At 44.1% G+C, this 17620-nt stretch overlaps 1 protein-coding gene across 1 annotated transcript; it reads right to left on the bottom strand.

Annotated features, from left to right (window-relative positions):
* Positions 1-8940: 8940 nt before the first annotated feature.
* On the bottom strand, positions 8941-15458 carry CD4 (CD4 molecule). The gene is made up of 9 exons (XM_085324703.1): positions 15359-15458; positions 12934-13089; positions 12696-12848; positions 12176-12451; positions 11348-11710; positions 10994-11236; positions 10785-10903; positions 10477-10544; positions 8941-9278 (listed from the first exon to the last, which is right to left on the bottom strand). Exons 1-9 carry the CDS (start codon positions 15423-15425, stop codon positions 9266-9268), a joined length of 1458 nt encoding a protein of 485 aa, XP_085180829.1. The 5' UTR covers positions 15426-15458; the 3' UTR covers positions 8941-9265.
* Positions 15459-17620: the final 2162 nt, after the last annotated feature.

Genomic DNA, 17620 nt, shown 5'->3' on the forward strand with positions numbered 1-17620 from the left:
CGCGTGTCCGCGTGTGTCCGCGTGTGTCCGCGTGTCCGCGTGTCCGCGTGTCCGCGTGCATGCTTTACCTGCCGCTCTCTGACCTGCCCAGGCCGCGGCTCGGCTCTGAGGGCAGCTGGAGCCCAGCCACCAGCAGCACCCGTGGGCTTTCCTTCGTATAGACTGCGTTTGTCCTTTCTCCCCGGCTCGTGAGATGAGTTTGGAGACCCAAAAGGAGCTGGCTTCTTCCATTGCCAGGTAGCAGTACGGTCCCACAGCCAAGGGAAAGAGAAGAGAAGGAAGGAGAGAGAGTGGGACTGGTGCTCGGGGGAAAATCTCAGTCGTTTCAGGAGGGTGAAGCTCCCCTCCGGTTGTGTGACCTCAGTGAGGAGAATCCAGCACCTAGACAGTCTTCACAAGACAGTGGACATCTCCATTTCCTCGGTCACTGTTTTGTTACCAAGGTGCAGGCACCAACACCTGCCTCATCCTCGTTTCATTCGGAAACTGACCTCTCCTGAAAGCTCTACAACCTTTTCCTCTGCCAGAAGTGGGGTGGGATGCGCATCCGACACTTACTGTGCAGCTGCATTAGCACTTTGGTTTGAATCAGGATCACACAAACTATTTAAGCAAAAGGAACCTGCAAGATATGCATTTAATGTGCTCCAAGGATTGGTGGGAGTTCATCTTTGCTTTGGGCTACAAACTGTCTGAAGTAACCCACCAAAACATCCTTGGTGGGGCCACTGAGTCCTCAGCATTTGCTATTCAGATCCACTCCTACTGTATCACCCTGGCTGTTAATATAGACGTAACCCTAGGGATCTGGGGTTTCCTCAGTTTTTCACCCCCTTTGATAGGGCAGAATTCCCACATCACTATGAATAACATCCCAAGTGTCTCAGGTGCCAAGGAATTTCATCCAAGTTTGTGTGGTCAGCAGCAAGGAATTGTTGTGTGAGAAAGCTGGCCTGCTCTACTGGAGGCATTTCTGCCTCTCAGACCCAGGGACAGCAGAGAAGGTGGTTTCGGAGATGGAAAGGGATATGGTCTGAGATAAGGCCTGTTTGCATTGTATTAGCAGTTGTGGTTGGGACCCATTTTAGATAAAGTAAGTAGAATCAGGAACCATTCAAATAAAAATGAAGACATGAAGACATATTTTTGAAGAAGGTGAGTGGCTACATGCTCCTTATGTGCTGGTTATTCTCTGGCACGCAGGAATTGCCAAGATGGGACAACCCCATGGTTATCCATCTCAGTGTCCAGCCTAGCAGTGGCAGGAGTGGGAGAGACTTGAGAACAAGGGACAGTTACGGAATAACCTGCTCCCCACAATCATTTCTTTTCAACTTCTGTCATTTGTGGGAGGTTTATGTCTTGAAGTGAGAAGGTCTATATCCATAGATGTAAACATTTGCACAGCTCCGATTGTGTCATTTATATGAATTACTTAATGTGATAACTTGCACATTACCATCCACCTGTGATTCAGAAGTTGAGTCTCCTTTGTGTGAGTTGTTAGCCTGCCTGTGTGGGTGAATAAATCCTTTTGTTATCTCCAGGAAGCAGCAAACCAAGCTTCCAGCACTTTCTGCCCTGCCTGTCTGCTTCAGCTCCATTAAGGTAGTGACATCCTGTATCCCTCATGGTCTGGGCTACACCTGACAGCAAATGGTGAGTAGACCTGGATGAGGACAAGTCTTCCTATCTCAAAGGGGCTTCTTGTATTTTAGAATGTGGCTGGGTTTGAATGAAATTGCAAAACTGCAAATTTACCATGAAGAGGGATGGACCCTGTGGTAAGGAGAAGAGCAGAGCATTTAGCCTAGGGCTATCATACTCCCATGCAGATGCTACTCCATCCATATGTCTTATCTGTATGGATTTTTAAGACTTTATTTATCCAAGATTTCCATACTCCTGTTTTCACTAGTTTTGATAAGCAGTGGGACACAACTGCATATGTACTCTTAAGTTGAAAGTGCACATACAAAGGACTCCAATGCTTTCACCAAGGGCTGACTTAGATCTCTGGAAATCATAAAGCACCATGGTGCAGAGTTCCCTGTGTGTCCAGGAAGTCCAGGACTCCTGGAAAGCACCAGTTTTCCTGAGCACACACCATACAGTGTGTGATCATCATGAATGTCTAGGCCTTTCCAGAGCTAAGTATGGATGCTCCAGACTTGAAGATCCTGCAGATCCTGGTGTCTCCTGCTCTAGGGCAGTCTGACAACTGTCAGGGGCCCATAGTAACTCTGGAAACACAGACTCCCTAGCTCCTTGAGGTGAGCTGTCAAAGCACCAAGTAGCTAGCAAGCAGGGAATCAAGCAGCTCTCAAATTTAGCTTTGTCAAAATCATATCATCTTCATGGTTTGTTTGGACAAACGTGTATGTTGTAATGAAAATAAGTTTTACCAGTGTAGTTTTTGACTGGCTCTGAATTTGTGATACAGGAGTTAGAAGTGAGACCTTCAGACTCATCTCCTAGAAGTACTCACAGATACATACCAGCTGGGAGCGATTTTTAACCCCTAAAGAGCCAGGCTAGAATCTGACCAATTTTCTGCCTTCCAAAGGCTCAGTAGCTCACTGGAGTGTCCTAAGGCATCCAGGCCCCAAATAACCCCAGTGTAACAATCTTGAGGTAAAAACTGTTTTCTGGGAAAGTTCATTGCTTAAAATCTGCTCTTTCTGGACAGCAGTTCTGCAGATTCAGGCAAATGCTTCACAAGCAGGTGCCCCATATTCTTAAAGATCTCACTAACTGAAAAACAAACACCCAAATCATAAAAGCAAAAGCAACAGAATATTCAAATTCACTTCTAAAAATAGGGCCTTGGTATGTTCACAGCTCCTAACTCAGAGCCCGGACAGTGACCATGGAATGCTTTGTGTGTGTTTCTCACAGATCATGGATGCATTTAAATCTCTGCTCTTAGAGCCCGGATCTATCTGTGTCTTACATAATTTCTTGTGATGCTACACTGGTATACTTGCTAGGTCTCCTGGCATCCCTTTTGGCTCTTTGAGCAGGGTGTGGTTAATGGATAACAATAATCCAGCCAAGCAAATACGTCAGCGTATTTGTTCAGAAAAGACAGAGCGACTGCAATATAGATTTATCATACCAAAGCCTTAGGTTCTATTTCTAGCACCCTATGAAAAGATTTAGTGACATTTCTCAGTTAATTTATCTGCAAAATGGGCAAGTGATAATAGCTCATCTCAGGGGACAGAAGACCTTGACTAATACTGGTCATGAGCTGCTTAGAAATATTAATGGCTTGCAATGTAAAAACTAGGATTCAGACTTGCAGATGCTTGTTTACAGCCGACTATGTTTTTCCTTAGGCAGCTGGGCACTTTCTAAAGATTTTTTCTTCTCACATATGTAATCACTTTTATATGATATATTTATTGAGGAAAGGAAGTATACCAAGATAGGATTATCAAAGGTATGGTTGTTATCAAGCTGCATGACATTTGGGAGATGTGTATATTCTTTTACTCTTCCAACCCTTCTACATGCCTGATGTAGTGATTTGTGTGTTCTCTCTGTATATTACTGATCCCTTTTCCATTCCTTCTGCACTTCTGGCCTCAGTAATATCCTGGGGACAGTGAGTCCCAGACTGTACAGGATGTAAAAATGTCCTTTCAGAATTTAATTGTGTTACTTTTCAAAATTGTTGAACACTTGTTTGTTCTCATACACAGAAAGGATAAAGAAGAGCCCTTGAATCATTAATTTAGGAATCTGCAATATCTGGAGGGAGCTGAAATGATTTCTTTACTTTGCATCTGTTAACACAGAATTACATTATTCATATAACTACCTGTTCTCCTAGCTTATCTAGGTATGTGTGAGATTTCTCAAGATCAGACTGACATTCTTTGTTCAGGAATGGGCTGTGATTTCAGGAGGGCCAGCTTCAGGAGTGCTACCTGTGACATGCTGGATACAGCTGCTCTCTGCCAGGGGAGCTCTCTCAAGTGTCCCCTGTGGTTCCAGTTGCTGTGGTCACCTCTTCCGTGCTGTGATCTTCACAGATCCCATGTCACTGTAATTGATGTTCATCTGAAGGACTTCACCTCTTCCCAGCCATTTCAGAGTGTAGCATTCTTGCAGACTCCAAGAAGGGACTTTCCAACCCCAGCATCTGAAGTAGACACTTTGACACCAGCCAGTTAGTGCTGAAAAACTGAAGAGCTGGTGTTTCTCCTCACTTCCCTTTTGATTCCCTGCCCACTAGGCAGACTCTGCCACTACTCTTTATTCTGCTATTTTCTAATCCTCCAAATCTGGAAAACTTTGGCACTTCTAAGGTTCAGCTGAGCTGGCTACAAAACAAAAAGGAGGAGAGCCAAAGAGTGCTTTAGAGGGGATGCTGGGGAAAGATGCTGACATGCATGAGGAAGCTGCAGTGGCAAAGGCAGCCCACTGTGATTTGGAGGTGCTGCTCAGATGTGAGGGCACTAACAAAGCGCAATGGCTCTCCTAGCAAAAATACACTTGAGAATACACTAAGAAAAGAACCAGTCCAGAGCTGAGTAGCTGCAAGGATCTCATGATCCTACTACACCCTCGCCTTTGAGAAGGGCTCGAGGCTATTCTCGCTCTGCAGCTGAATTTGGCTGAGGAGCCACTAAAGTGATCAGTGACACTGAAAACTGTTCATTTTTTTCTCTGAGATAAAGAGAAACGTAAAAAGGCTGAAACATCCATCTTCTTCCCTTCTAGACTTTGGGAACGTAGAAAGAAACACACAAGGTCATTTGGCTCTGAATGCTGAGGGATGTGAATGCTTTGCTGCAGAGCCCGCAGGGAGCATAAGTCACATGGGCTGCCTCAGCAGATCAGGGCTGACAGACTCCACCGAATCACAGCCTCACATTGCAGTCAAAGGGCAGCAATGCACTAAGAAGAAGGAAACTTGAGAAGGCAAGGCTACGGGCTGTGGTTATTTCAGCCCATATATTTCTAGTTCAGCAGAACTGCATAGGGCAGTATATTCATACCTATGTCAAAACTCCTTCCCTGCTAGAACAAGCTAGTCTGTGGGTCCTGACAGATTGGAGATAGATCCAAAGGACTAAAGTGTCATGGGGAGCAGCAGTACCAGAAAGATCAATACAGAATCACAGAATGGTTGAGGTTGGAAGGGACCTCTGGAGATCATCTAGTCCAACCTCCCTGCTCAGGTAGGGTTACCTCGAGCACGTTGCACAGCACCTTGTCCAGTTGGCTTTTGAATATCTTCAAGAATGGAGATTCCATAGCCTCTCTGGATAACCTGCTCCACAGTAAAGAATTTTTTTCTCATACTCAGATGGAACTTCCTGTGTTTCAGTTTGTGCCTGTTGCCTCTTATCTTGTTGTTTGGCATCACTGAAAAGAGTCTGGCCCCATCCTCTTGACACCCTCCCTTAAGATATTTGTATACTTTGATAAGATCCCCCCTCAGCCTTCTCTTTTCTAGCCTCAACAGGCCCAGCTCTCACAGCCTTTCCTCACAGGAGAGATGTTCCAGTCCCCCAGTCATGTTTGTAGCCCTGCGCTGGACTCTCTCCAGTTCTATGTCTCTCCTGTACTAGTGAGCCCAGAATTGGACACTAAACATGTTAGAGAAAACTAGCATTCCTCAACTTTTTCTAAACTACGGCTTTTCATGGCTGTTCTCACATCACTGCACAATGCTTTGGCTGCTGTTGTCATTTTTTTAAATGCTACCAAGTACACCTTTCTGGGTCCTGCTATCATCTCAGGTCATCAACTCTGTTGAGCTGTCATCACTTGATAAAATATGTCTATCATTGTGTTGTTGCATTGTAGGATTGTATATTACTGTAGTTTGTATTGTGCAGAGGCACCATCTTATTGCCTAGTGTAGATATACCGTTTTCACACCTAGGGAAGGGAGCGCTCCTCTATGCCTCCTGAGAAGAGTCAGGATACATGCAAGATAGCCTGTAAAGCCCTTGGATACCACCAGGAAGGGACCACACAAAAGTGGTCTGCATCTCATCTCTAAAAACATGTTTTGAATGCCACATAGCAGCACTGCTGCCACAGTGTTATGACATAGGCTGAAAAGAGAGTGTTGTGTCAGAAGGGGAACATTTTGTTGCATACACTAACCTAGGACTGCTGAAGATGTTATTGCAGGCCATCCCAGCTTGGCACCTCTGCATTGACATGCATCATTTTCCTTGCAAGTTTGCTCTCATCTGGTTTGAACTGTCTTTTCTCCACATCCCCACTGCCCTGTAGCCCACACTGAAGCTGTTAATATTGCATTTGGATATATCTCTCTGCAAACCCATCTAGGACTCAGTCTGTTGATGATTCTTTTCTCTGTCAGGGCAGTTTGTACATCTAGGGAACAAAGCAGATTGTCATGTGAAAAGATACAGAAAGGACTGAAGCCAAAAAACCCCATTTTATAAGACTGGAGTTGGGAGTGGATTGTGCTTGCAAGTGAGTTTCAGGTGGGGGCAGAATAGGGCTGGAGTCATGACTACTAAGGTCATGAGCCCTATTGAACGATTTGCAGCATTGAGGAAGGCTTTTCACTTCTGAGAGACCAAAAAACCCAGCCACGTTGGAGAACTGGAAGCTGTGCATGTATCAGCATAGCTGTGCTTGTGCAGACACCCCAGTGGCACCACCAAATCCATGGTAAAGCCCACCAAGCCATGTGGAAACTTGTAAGGGGGCATTCTACAATGGTAGTGTGAGTGGCACCCTCGCAGTGTTTTGAAAATCAGTTCTAACTATGATTAGAGACCCAGCCTTTGGCCACTTGCAGGGACTTTGTGTGCCTCTTCCAGTGTTTAGGTTCACTCTATGACAGCAGAACTTGGCACTGAGATTGCTGAGCTCAGTACAGCATATACACACAGTGCCACCCCTTGCTGCATGGGACAACCAGACTGAGAGACAGTCCTGCTGCCTGTTAGTGTGAGATCAAGATCTACTGCTTGCTGGTTTTGTGCAGGTGCAGTCAGTTCTGTCAGACAGTATAGACACTTCTATGCTCTTGTATCTACTAAGCTGTCCCAGGTGCAGGTTTTCTTTGCTATTCATTCATTTAGTCCCACACAGGCCAAGGGTCCTTGAGGTGTCCACAGGCTTTTAAGACCTCTGCTGGAGGCCAAGTAGGTCCTATTAGCTTAGTGTTTCTTTATCAAAAAAGTCAAGGCTTGTCTCTTTAGATACAGAGGTTTTTGGTTCAGCTGCCAGAGTCTCAAGTGAGCAGTCAAGTTGCTGGAGATGGCTGCAGTGCAGGCGGAGTTCATAATGTACGCTCACCCAGTGGAATAATCGCTCTGCTCCGGACATTGGTATGAGTGGAAAGCAGAAGCAGACTCATAAATGGCCTTGTGTACTCTAGCAGTTATATAAGGAAAAGGGTCTGGACAGCAGGTGTAGGGGTTGGTTTTGATATAGGGAAATACAAGTGCTTTGGCATGATCATTATATTGAATACCACTAACACTATGCTTATTTCCTCCATACAACTCCCTTTTGGCAGAGTGATGGGTCTTGATTAGCTCCTAAGCTGTGCTAGGAATTCAAGGACAGCATATGAGCAGAAAGAGTGACTGTATATACACACAGATTTAGACTAAGGTTTTTCCAAAATTACTGTAGTTTTGTATTCACAGGCCCAACCTATGGGAATGAAAATATTATTAGGGAATGACATTGGGAAGGAAAATGACATCATCACTTCTTTTTGAGTGCAGATGTTCATGGAGGAACAGGCATCCCACTGGTGGTAGCTATGCAAAGGCTGCCCCACACCTGCTACCACAGCTGTGCAGGGCTGCGTCTGCAGTCCAGGAGTGAGCAGTGTTTGTGGGATGTTTCAACAAGTGAGGGTGAAAGGTTTCCTCCATCTTGCAGGTGTTATCTCTACCCTTGTTGCCACCTAGTATATGTACTGTCAAAAACTAGGTAATGCTGACATGACTGTTACAGAGAAAACCCCCTCCTCCCACACCACACATCCTACAAGGGGGTCACTGCCATCAAAAGCTATTTCCACAGTGCAGTGTCTCTTTTTGCCTCTCCTCAACAAACCTGGAGCAAATGAACAAACCTAAACTACACTGAGTGACAGCTAAAGCTGCATATGACCTTAATGCCTTTATGATCCATCCCTAGCAGAAAGTAGAAGAATAACTTACATAAGCACAAGACTTCTGCATACGTATTTTAACAGTATTTCTCTTTCAGGATGTTCTGACATCTTTGCAACATACTTTTACTTCCCTCCTAAATTCCCTGGACTTTTCACTTTCTCTTTCCATTTCTCTCAGCCAACAAAGAACTGCCATTCTCAATGGAGTTCTCAAAAGCATCTGTTGTGTGCAATTTGCTGACTTACACAGACCCAGGCTGTCTCATACTAGGAAATTTCTTTGTCACACTTATCCTAAATTTACTCTCTAGATAAACATTCACAGCTTCTTCGGGTTTTGATTTAATTCTGCCTTTCCTGAAGTCACTGTTTTCCTGAACAATTTTCCCAGCAAAATGAGTCCTGAGTATTCCTGTTGCTGTGCTGTTTTTACCTGTGTATTGGTTTGTTGTTCTGTGGAAATCTATGACTAAAGGGGATGGAAGAGATGACAGCTGAAGGTCTTGGGAGGCATGAGGCCCACCAGCTAGGGATTAGGAGTGGTGAGGAGAGTGTAGTAGGGTTTACACTGGTATGAAAGGGCCAATGAAAATAGGCAAGTTTCATGGACAGCTGAAGACAGTGAGTTTGGGAAGGTTTCTGGCAGCCTGGGAAGTGGGAGATGGTGGGAATTAGGATTCCACATCCTAGCATGAAAGGGAGAAATACAAGTTATATTTGAATCAGATGAGAGTGCATCAGAAAAAAATTAGCCCAACTTGCAAAGAAACCCCTGAAGTAATTTATTGTMGCTCAGGCAGATAAAATAAGTGTATAAAATAAATTCCACAAGAAGGTCAAATTAAGTGCATAAGCAAAATACAAGCATATATACACTTCTGTTCAGTGTCTCTCTTTATAGAACTGGGGGTTTGACCTTAACCCTATAGGGTTTCTTATCTTGCCCATTGGCTCCTTGCCAAGCAACATCCCTCCATGGCATTAGACTGGGAGGAAGACGGAGGAATAAAGAATTGCATCAGAGGAAGAGAAAGGAAGACGCATTCACAGGAAGCACTGTGGGCTGGCAAGTGTTTTGCTACAGGCCAAGACTTCAGCAATCCTTCTGGCTTGAGTGCTGCAACACTACTAATTCTGCCGGCTGCAAGAGAAAGGAATTATGTGAGCAGCAGTCCTGGAGAGGTGAAAGGCCTCATTTTGATACTCCACACTAGTCAGCCCTCCAGATGTTTGTCCAGTCTAGAGGGCAAGGACTGTAGAATGACTGCCTCCCTCCTGCAGTTCAGGAGGCAGATAGTTATTTGTGCATCCACATGCCTATGGTTTATGTTGTAGTTGCATTGAGTTGTTTACTTGGCAGAGAGGGTTAAAGAACAACTGTATTGCACAGGTTTAGCTAATTTTTATGTAGTTGCATGATTTTTGTTCCCTCCTAACGGGTATCATTTTTAACTTCGATAAAAAGTAGGTGAAAATGAGATGACTTCTATGATACGTGTAATGCTAACCAACTCTTCATCACATAGCTTAGCTATGAAGTCCTATTTACCAATAGTCATTCTCACTGAATTCTTACCCACGGTGAAAAGAGTGCAGAACAAACTATCACAGTTTGCCACTGCATTCAGTGTGAAAATCAAGAAGTTCAGTTCTATATCTACTTATTTACTGAACTATTATGTGCAATCATTTATACTATCCCTAGCTCTCCAATTCCAATGATAGACTAGTGGCCAGCATTTCTCCACAGCTGCTTCTAATGCCGTATAAGCTTAAAGTCCTTAAAATGGCAGCTTTTCTGATGAGAAATCCTTGTTCCCATGAGAAGGGCCAGGATTTGATGGTATATTTAATATGGCCCAAGGTCTTTGAGAGAAGGCAGAGTTCACCTTGTCATTCAGCACTGCGTTAGCAGAGCTGGAGTAATATTATGGACATTTAGGTTTTTAAAAATTAGTTTTCATCCTTGAGTTTGCCTGGGTGCCTCCCACCCCAGGATTTATAACCTCAAAATCTAGTTCACAGATCCACTGTGAATCCAATCAGAGGAGTCTGGAACTCTTGCCTGAGTCTGGCAAACATTTCTCAACATAATGGCAATTCAAGTGAAACTTCTCCACTCCAAAATTTATCAGCACAGTGCTACCACAGGCTTGGAGTATTGCAGGAAATTCATTAAACATATGGGAATATCATTCAGATTGTCAACATAAGTAAGATGCAACTGTACTATAGACACCAAGCAAAGCCATGCTCCAGTCCTCCTTGCTCATCCATCCAGCTCCCCTTTCTTGAAGCCAGCTTCTTTGCCCATTCTAGGTGCCTTCATTATCACTTACTGTTGACACTGACATGTCCTATTTTCCAGCAAGTGTTTTCTAGCTTGTGCCATCCTTTTTGCCCGTTGCTGCCAAGAGAGAAGGGATGAATCACAATTGGATATTTTAATGTTTAAAATGCTTTCTTCTGAAGTGGTAGTAAACCACTTTCTGACATCCCCACTATCTGCAGACCTTCTCTCACATTTGGCTTGAGTTAAAAGATCGACCCTTTATCTGTTTTGTGTTGTCCCCAGACAGGTCAAACTCCTCCTATTGTTTGGGGAGACAGCCATCTCTTCCCCTTTCACTGGGACCAGGGCACTCACCCTTCTCCGCTGCCAGCTCACACCAGCAATTATACACAAGCATGCAATGCCCAACACCAACACACTGGCTCCAATACTTGCTCCAATTACTACATAGCTAATCCAAACAGGAGCTTCCTCTGTGGAAGAAGGAAAGTATTCAGAGGCAGACACAGGCAGCAGTTTAAGATCTTTGAGTGGAGGCAGAGACATGACAGTAATTTCCATACCCACAGTGTAATTAAGGCTGATCTTCCTGTTGTTGTCTTCTATGAGGTGACAGTTCCACAGTCCTGCAGTACTGACAGTCACCTCCACCTTTGCTTCATGCTGTTCTGACTTCTTAAAGTCCATCTGAGTCCCATTTACACGTTCCCAGCATAGATGGGCATTGGGTGGGAGGGGACTAGAGACCTGGCAGAGCAGGGTCATTGCAGCCCCTCTGACAAGCGGCCCATCAGGGTTAACCAAGACTGTGAAGATAAGAAAGAGACACATGAAGGGGAGGATGGGAAGAGAGGTCCATCCACACCCTTGTGGCTTCTGGGTTTCTGCATCTCCTCAGTTCCCAACTTGCTTCTCACCTTTCATCACCAACAGCTCTATCTTGCTCTGTACGTATCTTCCGTTGTACACTAGCTGGATCTGGTACTGCCCAGAGTGCTTGAACTGGACTTTCCTGAGTTTTGCTTCCAGGACACCTGAAGATCCTATTGTAGCTTTCTCAAACCGAAAGGGGTTATCTTTTTCGGTCACATATCGCTTTCCCCAGGCTGTGACATTGAAGTCAAATAACATACGAGAGGTTATATTTCCCTGTGGTTTCCAATTCAGGTGTCCTGTGAAGTCTTCCTTCCATTTTATCTCCTGAAAGTTCAGATGCCATGATAAGATGACAGGGCTGTCAACAGCTGCATACTTTCTTTCCAAGGCTGGATTTTGAAAACCTGAATTTGAAACACACAGAAATACAGAGGCAGGGAAAGCAACGACTATACTTCACTCTGTGCACCCTTGATCTGGAACTCTCTAGTCCCTTACAGAGATGTGGCTGGTGCTCAGCTGAGAGAGGACTCAGAGAAAAGACACAAAATATCCTGGGGAGGACAAAGAGTTAGTATCTGAGGATACTCTTAAAGAGCCAAAGCTCCCAAGCCCACCAAAGCCAAGAAGAATAAATCCCAAGGAGAGAGGGATCTTTTAGGTCAAGCCTGCAAAGGAAAATAGGAGGAAGTACAGGACAGAGCTCAGGTAGCACAGCAATCCCTTAGCTGTGGTGTTGGAGGCCCTGGGAAATTGGTCCTGCAACACCATTGCTTGGGATGCTGGAAAGTAAAACCTGAGCTCATGAGTTGGGGAGGGCACTGCATGTGAGCTGGAGCTTCTGCATCAGGATTTTTGTTGTCACATACCTAGTACCTTCAAATCAAAGACAATGTTCTGATCAATCAATGGAGTGTCTGAATGGATGTGGCATCTCCAGGTCCCACTGTCCTCAGGCTGCAATTGCTTTAGCTTCAGTATGTATTTGCGAGGGGCCTCCTCTTGTAGGATTTGTGATGTTTCTGTGTTATTGTAATTGTTGTACAATGTGATGGTGAGATCAGGTTGGGAACTGGGTGAATTTTGCATTATGCTCAGCTCAGGAGCTTCATTTGGCAGAAAGTGCCCATTTAAAGAGATTCTCACTGGAAAGAGAAAAAGCACAGCCAGTAAGTCCACTCCTCTTTCTCAAAACAAGAGAACAGTGTCTCAGCAAATAGGAGAATAGAGATACTTTGTGCCCTGGAAAGGGAGCAGAAATGAATTATGATAGTCCACATCACAGGAAATGGCAACTGGAAAAAGAAGCTCAGCAAAGAAGTTTCTCAAAACCCTGTAGTCTCCTCCCTCCTCTCCTTTTCATGGATAAATGCATTTGATATCACTCACATTCAAAAACATGCAGTGAGATAGTGACCACTGGGCGAGATTCACATTCACAGCTGTAGGTACCAGCATCAGAGAGCCTCAAGTCTGACACCATCAGAGATTTATTATTCTGGTCCATTTCAGATCGATTGGTCATTGGAGCTTTGCCTTTGCCTTTTGAAACAATAAGCACATTTTGGAGAGAAGCAATTTCTCAGCCATATACTGGGAAGAGAGGGTGATGAATTGGAACTTTTACCTTTCAGATGACTACTTCTAAACCACCTAACAACAGTTGCATGGTACTTCCAGGTCACTTCTGCTTCATGAGTTAAGCCTTTACAGTTCAGGATCACCTTCTGTCCTGCAATCGCTGTCTGTAGTTCCTCTTTCTGAGCCATAATGGGGATCAGACCTAAAAAGTCAATCACCCAAAATAAGCATACTTTTTGTAGGGTAGCTCAATGAATATCTCCCATCCTTTCAGAAAGATGTAGATTTCTCTCCTCCTTTTCCCAGATGCGGGGAAGATAATCCTCAGGTTCTCAAATTTTCACTTCTTTGTATCATCAATCTACCCCTTTCCTTTCTAGTCCCATAGCTTCCCCCTCAACCACTTCCTGCTCTTTATCCAACTAATAGCAATTCTGTATTACATACATTCAGAAATAGGGAAAATGCCAATGATTGTGGTGGATTCACCATTGTTTACAATTTTAAGGTATACTGTTTTACTAAAGCAACCTTTCTCCCTCCAGACCAGGTTTAGTTGTCCTGCTGGTATGAAAGACAGGATTGCATAAGGACAACCCACTCCTCCTTCATTTCCCAGTCAAGACAGCCAGTCAAGGCAGCACTGGTAAATTTGCCTATCCCTTCTTCCAACTTTTATATGGAGCAAGATGGGAAGTCCAAGGAAATGAGAGGAAAGAGTAAAAAAATAAGAAAGATGGCTTCTCTAATGGCAGGTTCCTGTTCTGGGGATGAGAGATTACGTGGTAGGAAAAAGAGTAGGATGTATAAGGTTGAAGAAACTTCAGGAGTGGAATCTTGGAAGAACCAATTCTTTTTCTTCATTCTAAAGGGAATTTCTGCAAAAGAGCACCAGAAGGAGATCGTGTTACCAGAGATATGCTTGGGAATAAGGGGGTTGTAGTTCCCTGCCCCACTGCTGGTAAGCTCTCAGCCTGCCTAACCTGCATGGATCTGTGAATCCCTCAGGTGACCCTAACAGTGGAGAGCCACAGAAGTGCAGAATAAAAAGCTTACATGAGTTTAATGGAAGGTTTTCCCCAAGCTGGAATTCCACAAGTTACAAATTTCTCCAACAGCAACATCGCCGATCCAGGCATTCAGTTATCACACATAGGGTCACGGAAAATGATGAATTTGTTTTAAAATGTGACAATAAGAATATTATTAAGAATATCTTTTGCTTTGGTTTTGGTTCTAGGGTGTATGAGAGAGTTCCAAGCTTTTTTCTGCAACAGAGGAACTAAAGCTGAGTATCTGAGAAATGCAGATTTAGTCATGTTCGGTCTCCTTCCATTCTTGGAAAAAGAACATGAAAGAACCCCCCCAAATATTATAATATTAGCAGTCAAGCTGAACAAGCTAGTAACATCAAATTTGTAATGGCAAATCTATGATTAGAAATTCCCAGTAGTGTCAGGCTTTTACTCAGGAAAGTGGAGATGATATGGAGCACAGTATTTTACACTCTGTACTAAGAATGAGGGATCTGGGTTGTATTTGACCCAGGAAATGGCTCTGCACTAAGGACAAATTCCTCATAAGGCATTTCTACACATTCACACAAGCGTTTTGAACCTTGATTCTGAAAGGCATATCTTCCTCATCTGGCACTCATGCTCATTTATGCCAACATTTTCAAAGTCATATGCTAGTGTACTACGACTCCTATGCACTCACCACTATGATCCCTATCTCCTTTCCCCATCCCCTCCAGTGTGAGATTTAAAATGTAATGATTGATGCTTTGGTTCCCACAGAAACTCCAGTCTTACATTGCTACAGTGAAGCTGTCCATATTTGATCTGAGAGTGAGATTGTAGATCTTGGTTTCTGCTGGCAGGCACAGCAGATAGGTTGGGAATAACCAGAGTCCCGCAGCCTGACCTGCCCGCACTACTTCTGAAATAGGGGACACAGATGTAGGCAACTGTGTGGCCTCTCAGAGGGTGTTCTCCTCCCTCTCTGCTAATCCTGAGGATTGAGAACTGGTTGTTACCAATCTCTGACTTGTTCTTTGATCAGCTCTGCACCACAGAAAGCTTCACCACCACAGAAGAGCAGTGCAGGGGTGGGTCAGAAATGCAGGTAAGAGGGTAGCTCTTATGTCTGCATCACTACAGAGAGAATTATCTGAGTGAATCTGCACAAAACCACATGAGACCATTCTCTGAACAGTCAGACCCCTTGGAGAATTCTCAGTAGTCTCGAGGAAGGTGAACCAAGCCCTTTTGTCATAAGCCAGTTTTCATAAAGCCAGTTCACTCCTATTAATAGATGACAATCGTTATTAAAAAATACAAAAAGAATACTTTTGATGGAAAATCACAAGGAACTTAAAAACATACCAAATATTATGAGACTTGTAGAAATGCTATAAGAGTTGCCAGAATTCGGCTGAGACAATTTTCCCTGCACAGCCAAGGACTCACCAAACTGCATAACCAAGAAAACTGCAAGAATTCTGTTCACCATCATGCTGCATGACTCCATCTTCATGGGAATGTTCTTCCTCGCTGCACATTGGAGGGCGGAAACGTTGTCGATACCAAGGGATGCTAATATGGAAAACCCAAATATGGTGTTAATAATGATTGATTTTCAAGCCTTGTATAATCCCTGGTGAGCGAGGCCTATGTTTTCAGCCAGTACCCAGCATTCTTCAGTGCACAGCGATGTGGAAAGTCAATGGTAGAGTCACCTGAGCTCTGTGTGTCAGCAAAGAATCCAGCCACAATATTCCCCAGAGTTTGGTATTAAACAATTTATTTTACTCAGCCTTAGATATCTGGATTTCCTGGTACTACAAGTTTTTATTTTGCCAAGGCATTACTGCCATATAAGTTTTCAAGTACAGGGAGCTATTACACTTGGAAATAGGAAAGACACTCTGGAGCCGCAACTCCATGGGAGGCATGTGCAGCTTTGCCAGTAGACAGAGAATGAATATTTTCTCTTCATTTCTCTTTGAGAATGGCAGATTTTTTTTTTTTATTTTTATTTTTTTTTTTTTTTTGAAAGAGCAGAAAAAAAAGCTAGGTAACTTACAGAGAGGAAAAAAACCTAGATGTCTGTCTTCACTATGATGGCTTATCACTCATGCACTCCTGCAGCAATTAAGGCTAAACATATACTGGGCTGCATTAGTGACAACACAGCCAGTCAGGCAAATGAAGTAATTATTTCCCTCTGCATGGCACATCTGAGTCTCATCTGGAATGTAGGATTCAGTTTTGGGCCCCCAATACAAGACACGTGCCAAGAAACTGAAGGAAGTCCAACAGAGAGCTATTAGAACGGTGAGGGATCTGCAGCACAGGATATACAGGGAAAGACTGAGAAAGCCTGGTCTGATAGTGAAAAGAGAAAGCCAAGGGAGTGGGATCTAATTTCAATCAACCATTACCTGAAGGGCATTATAGAGAAGAAGGAGCCATACTCTTCTAACAGGTGCACAGTAAAAGAATAAGAGGCAGTGGCCACAGGTTGCAGCAAGGAAATTTTGACCAGATATAAGGAAAAATTTCTTCCCACTGAGGGTGGTGTGGCATTGGAATAGATACCTAGAGAGGCTGGGGAATCTCCCCTTGGAGATGTTCAGGGATCACCTGGTCACCTAAGCAACATGATCTAGTTTCAGAGTCAGCCCAGCTGTGAGCAGGAGGATGGCCTAAAGAACTCCAGAGGACCTTTCCCATGTAAATCTTTTAGAGTGATTCTGTGATTCTCTGAGTAAGGCCATCTTTAGGCTCTTGTTAATATTTTTCTTTAGTTTGTTTTTTGTCTGCTTATTTCTTGCCTTAAAAATCGTGATAACCACCAAGTCTAGTGTTCTTTGAAAGACTTGCTTGAGTTCTTAGGACTGTGCAACAAAGGGAAGAGTGAGGTCAGAAAGGAGAAATTGCATTGATGGTCACAAAACCTTAGGTGGGAATTGGGAGCTAACTATCCTGTTAACATGAGTCATAAAATTTGGTGGAGGAGCTGGCTAACAGAGACCAAATGCTGGTATAAACTGGAACTGGGTGGGCTGACAAGGTGAAGGGAGCAATGGCTGTTGGTAGAAGGAGATTGCTAAGCTCTCCCTCTGTAAATCAAGAGAGAAATCACAAAATGGAAGCCAAGCAGGTTGGCTGGTCTGGGGAGCAAACAAAAAAAGAGAAGCAACTTCCTTCCCCCAAAACCAGGCTAAAAGAGAACCTGTCCCTATTTCAAGAGGTAGGTGGAAGTCAGCCTTGGACTGGGCCTTCCCTGTTTCCTGTGTTAAGTGTTAGCTCTCCAAAGACCTGTCACTGGCAGCCAGTACGATTGTGCACATGGTGCAGGCATCTGTGGTCCATCAGCCAGAGACCTCCAAGATGCCTCTTGAGGCTGGAATGACTGAGCTGAGAGAAACGGTAAGGGGTCAGGGAGACTGCTGATGGGGCACCAGGAGCAGCACAGAAGAGCCCAACTTTGAGGTCAGTACTGACAGGAAGCTGCAAGGCAGGAGGACATCAGGTTTGTGAAGGCGAGCATAGAGACAACTCAGAAAAGATTTTACAGGCAAAATCTAGCTTGTAAGGTAGGAAGTTAAAAGCTGGAAATTCTTCTAGAAATATGTGTAGGATGAGTCAGAGTGCTAAAGCTGCAGAGCATGACGGAGAAAGTAATATAAAGAAGAGAGATATGTGGTCATCAGGAACTGGGGAACA

The sequence above is a fragment of the Rhea americana genome, unplaced genomic scaffold, assembly GCF_003343005.1.
Source record: "Rhea americana isolate MKP2758 unplaced genomic scaffold, rheAme1 scaffold_92, whole genome shotgun sequence".
Taxonomy (NCBI): domain Eukaryota; kingdom Metazoa; phylum Chordata; class Aves; order Rheiformes; family Rheidae; genus Rhea; species Rhea americana.

What these genes read in the sequence shown, in the direction of transcription:
- CD4 (XM_085324703.1), bottom strand. Translation starts at nt 15,425, where the DNA reads ATGAAGATGGAGTCATGCAGCATGATGGTGAACAGAATTCTTGCAGTT. An exon ending in CTTTGATTTGAAGGTACTAG is followed by an intron (nt 11,711 to 12,175) that starts GTATGTGACAAC and finishes TTTCAAATTCAG; the next exon opens with GTTTTCAAAATCCAGCCTTG. An exon ending in AGAGCTGTTGGTGATGAAAG is followed by an intron (nt 11,237 to 11,347) that starts GTGAGAAGCAAG and finishes TTATCTTCACAG; the next exon opens with TCTTGGTTAACCCTGATGGG.